The sequence below is a fragment of the Chrysochloris asiatica genome, unplaced genomic scaffold (genome assembly GCF_000296735.1).
Source record: "Chrysochloris asiatica unplaced genomic scaffold, ChrAsi1.0 scaffold00354, whole genome shotgun sequence".
Taxonomy (NCBI): Eukaryota; Metazoa; Chordata; class Mammalia; order Afrosoricida; family Chrysochloridae; genus Chrysochloris; species Chrysochloris asiatica.
Window position 1 is genome coordinate 1,791,299 of NW_006408872.1, and position 4,661 is coordinate 1,795,959.

At 40.2% G+C, this 4,661-nt stretch overlaps 1 protein-coding gene across 1 annotated transcript in view; it reads right to left on the reverse strand.

Moving 5' to 3' along the window:
• The window catches only part of OBSCN (obscurin, cytoskeletal calmodulin and titin-interacting RhoGEF), a 247,856-nt gene that overhangs the window by 138,856 nt on the left and 104,339 nt on the right, over positions 1-4,661 (reverse strand). Inside the window, 1 exon segment of the mRNA XM_006876128.1 lies at positions 2,295-2,570. Within this exon segment, the coding sequence (XP_006876190.1) occupies positions 2,295-2,570 (276 nt within the window).

The window sequence follows — 4,661 nt, forward strand, 5'->3', positions numbered from 1 at the left end:
CCTGTATGGGGTTTCCAAGGAGCAGCTGGTGAACTCAAGGAGGTAGTAGCTCAAAATACCAACAGAGAGGGAAGGAGTCTTCACATCAAGTATCAATGCTATCTCCTCTGTATACAGGGTATAGAGGGATGGGCAACTTAGACATGGTCTACCTAAAATGAGAGGGAGATAAAAGCGTGAAGTGACTGGCTTACAAGTTTTCAAGAGGGAGTTTAGTTTAAGAATGTGCGGGGAAAGATACAGTACCCACTGAATAGTTTTCATCTTGCCTAGATGGGTCTGGTGAAAAGATAAGGGGATAAGATTCTTATGCTTCAATAATGAGTAATTGTTATCATGACTAATTGAGACTATCACAATTGTAAAGTAGAAGTTTTGTAACAAAAATGGGGGAGTAGTTCATCTTACAGTCCAGAAACAGAGGATCCTAGGACTATCAAGGGAGAAGAGCAAAAGCAAAAGCAGCAACACCAGAGATGGAAACAGAGATGGGGACATGGAGAGAGGGAGCAGCCGAGGTCTCTAGATTCATGGAAAGAGATGGACTGAGTGCTGGTGGCTGGAGGCAGACTTGTAGAATGTGCCCTTTTGTGATTTAAATTAATATATATGTCTGAGTGTTTAAAAAAAAAGTGGGGGGAGCTAAAATGAATAGAGAAATACTGTTAACTGAGGGTACATGGAGGGGATTATAATCATTGTAATGAAACAAAGTATATAATTTGTTGAATGTAAAATTCATGATCTGCCTGTAAACTTTCACTTAATTGACATAAAAACTTAACAGAAAAAGAAAATTAAGTTAGTTACAGGACTCTTCTATGAACAAGACAAGAAGACAGACACAAACTGATAATTAAAACAATGCTATGAACTTGGACATTGGCTACCCAAAATGGGAGGGCTACAAAGGCAAGAAGTGACTGGCTTACAAGATTTCAAGAGGGAATCTAGACTCAGAGGGCGTGAAGGAAGGTAGAATCTCCACTGAGTAGTATCCAATCTGTCTAGGCAGGGCTGATAAAATGAAATGAGGATGGGTCTCTTGTGATACAATAGTGAATAATTGTTATCAGGACTGCTTGTGAGGGTTGGAAATGTAAAGGTAGATGTTTTGTAGCAAGGAGGGGAGTGACTAACTCTTCAGCCTAGGAGCAGAGGTCCCTGGGACCATCAAGGGAGAAGAGAAGAGAGCGGGACTGTACCCAGAGAAGCAGTGATGCCTGAGATGGAGGCAGAGATGATGACGTGGAGAGATGGAGCAGTGGGGGGCTTTAGACACAGAGAAGGAGAGGGGCTGTGTGCTGATGACCTGGGGGGCAGGCTTGTAGTGTATACTCTTTTGTTGGTTGATGATGCATGAAGGGGATTGTAACCATAGCAATGAAACGATATATGATAGGATGAATGTAAAACTAATGTTCTACCATGTAAACTATCACATAATTCACAATAAAACATTAAAAAAACAAACAAAAAAAAACAATGTTATGAAATAATTATCAGTCTGAGGCTGCTACTAGTGTAAGTCCTTATTAACTAGGTGTGCTGACGTGGTGTTCCTTTCAATTCCTAAGCTTATATATCAAATACCAAGAGAAATTTCATACAGAATGTTCTTTCTGAAAAAAGGGGGGGAAATACAATTTGCTTTAAAAAGAATATTCCAAAACTCACTGGAGCATATCTACCAACTCTCTGTTCTTTTACTTTGCACAGATATTGCAATATAACATGCATCTAGAATTTTCTATATAAAGACACACTGAGACCTTCAATATCTATGTGAAAGCAGGCACAAGTAACCTAGAGCAGTAAAACTGTGATAATCCAGTACTATCATAATGCCAGTATTGATGGGTGACCAAAGTCTCACTTCCCCTGCCTCAATAAATTTCAAATATCTCTTGCTAATGTGGAACTGGATGAGGACATGCAGAAGTTTCAAGTCCTACCAATAAGAGGGTATTTACATATGCCAGGTGAGAGACACCTGGTCTATCTCAGATTCTAAGCATTGGCCAGAACCATTATCCTAGAAACCAAGGAAGACAAAAAAGGGTTCTGGGCAGGGGCTGGGACTACATGATCAAGCATTCCTACCTAGAAAAACCACTGGAAGGAACTTCTCCCTCCCACCTTACACACCATTCACAACCAATCTTGGCAGAAAATTAACAAGGTGGGAAGATGGAGGATATGAATAGAATGAGCACTATGATTTGTTGATGTGATAAATCAGTCACATTATCATCTTCAAATGAGGCTGCCACACACACACCCCGAGGACCCACCTGTGACATCCAGATGGAAGGAGACCTTCTGGCCCCCGGCCTCACAGGTGTACTCTCCAGCATCTGCTTTGCCCGCCTGCTGCACCACCAGCTGCCGCCCACAGCCCGTGGCCTCCACACGCACCCTTGAGCTCGAAGTCAGCTTCTTTCCATCCTTGTACCACACCACCTGTGTCTGGGCCTGGGACACCTCACAGCTCAGTGTGGCGCTGGCCCCCGCCTCAGCCTGCACCTCACTCTTCACTGGCTGCTCCTTGGCAAACACCACTGTGGGCTCTAGGGACAGGGAGGGAAACGTGGTTAGAGAACAAACCTAGTATCAGCCCATTACACAGATACCAAAGCATCAGAGTTCAATAAATTTCCCCTTGAACACAATGACTTCATATGTCCTCTGAGATGTTAGAATTGTGTTCATACACACAGGACCCTTATCAGAGAGCTGCAATTTGGGGATGTCCTGAATTAGGAGAAGTTCCTAAGGCTGGGGAACAGTGACTGAGGATATTCCAGCTCAGCAGCTACCTGAGTTAGTCTTTCACACGTGATAGTTAGGGTTGGATGAACAGGGAGGTTTCATTCACTAGTGCACACTAGTGCACATGGCATGCACTCCATTACCCATTCCACCTGTTTATCAGAGTATAACTTACAGATAGTGATGTACACTACCTGTAGCTGGACAATTCAATGAACATTACACACACATACTCCCATGTAATCAAATAGAGACCACTTTTGGACCCCCATCTCACTTCCAAGGAACATGGTGGCTGTAATTCTTCCAGGTATGCCAGTTTTTCTGGTAATCCAAGGTATTTTCAATATTTTTTTTCAAACACCACAATTCAAAAGCATCAAGTCTTCTCTTGTCTTCCTTATTCACAGTCCAGCTTTTACATGCATATGATGCTATTGAAAATATCATGACTTGGGTCAGGTGCACCTTAGTTCTCAAAGTGACATCTTTGCTCTTTAATACTTTAAAGAGGTCTTTTGCAACAATTTGCCCAATGCAATAGCATGATGTTTAATTTTTTTGACTGCTGCTTCCATAAGCATTGATTGTGGATCAAGTAAAATGAAATCTTTGACAACTTCAATCTTTTCTCCATTTATCATGATGTTGTTTATTAGTCCAGTTGTGAGGATTTTTGTTTTCTTTACATGAATTGCAAACCACACAGAGGTTGTATTCCTTGATCTTCATCAGCAAATGCCTCAAGACCTCTTTGCTTTCAGCAAGTGAGGTTGCACCATGTATTATCTCAGGTTGTTAATGAGTCTTCCTCCAACCCTAATGCCAGATTCTTCTTCATATAGTCCAGCTTCAGAGATTATCTGCTCAGCATATATATTGATTAAGTATGGTGAAAGGATACAATGCTGTCACATACCTTTCTTGGCTTTAAACCATGCAGCATCCCTTTATTCTGTTGGAACATAATTTAGTGTTCTGGAATCTCCAGTCTTCCCAATGTTATCCATAATTGGTTATGATCTACATAGTCAATAAGACACAAGTAAACATCTTTCTGGTATTCTCTACTTTCAGCCAAGATGCATCTGACATTAGCAATGATATTCCTGATTCCACATCTTCTGAATCCGGCTTGGATTTCTGGCAACTTCCTTTTGATGAACTGCTGCAACCATGTTTTAATTATCTTCAACAACATTTTTTTCTTGCATGTGATTTTAATGATATTGTTTGATAATTTTCACATTCTGCTGGGTCATTTTTCTTTGGAATAGGTACAAATATGGATCTCTTCCACTCAGTTGGTCTGGAAGTTATCTTCCAAATTTCTTGGCAAAGACTATTTGTGTTTACAGTAGTGCATCAGTTTGTTGAGACAGTTCAACTGGTATTCTATCAAATCCTAAAGGCTTACTGTTGTTTTTTAAGGCTTGGGTTTTGTTTTTTTTTGATTATACATCTTGGACTTCTTCCTCCAATACCACTGATTTTCGATCATGTGCTACCTCCTGAAAAAGTTGGACATCAAACAATTCTTTTGGTACAGTGACTCCATATTGCTTCTATCTTCTTTTGAGCCTTCTGCATCATTCAATATATTGCCCATAGAATCCTTCAATATTCTTAGTCAAGACTTGAGTATTTTCTTCATTTTTTTCAGCTTGAGAAATGCTGAGCATGTTGTTCCCTTTTAATTTTGTAATTCCAAGTCTTTACACATTTATAATACTTGATTTTGTCTTCACAAGCTGTCCTTTGAAATGTTCTGTTCAGTTTTTTTATGTCTTACTTTCTTCCAGTCACTTTAGCTACTCTGTATTCAAGAGCAAGTTTCAGAGTCCCTTCTGACACCCACTTTGGTATTTTCTTTCTTTCCTGTCTTTTAA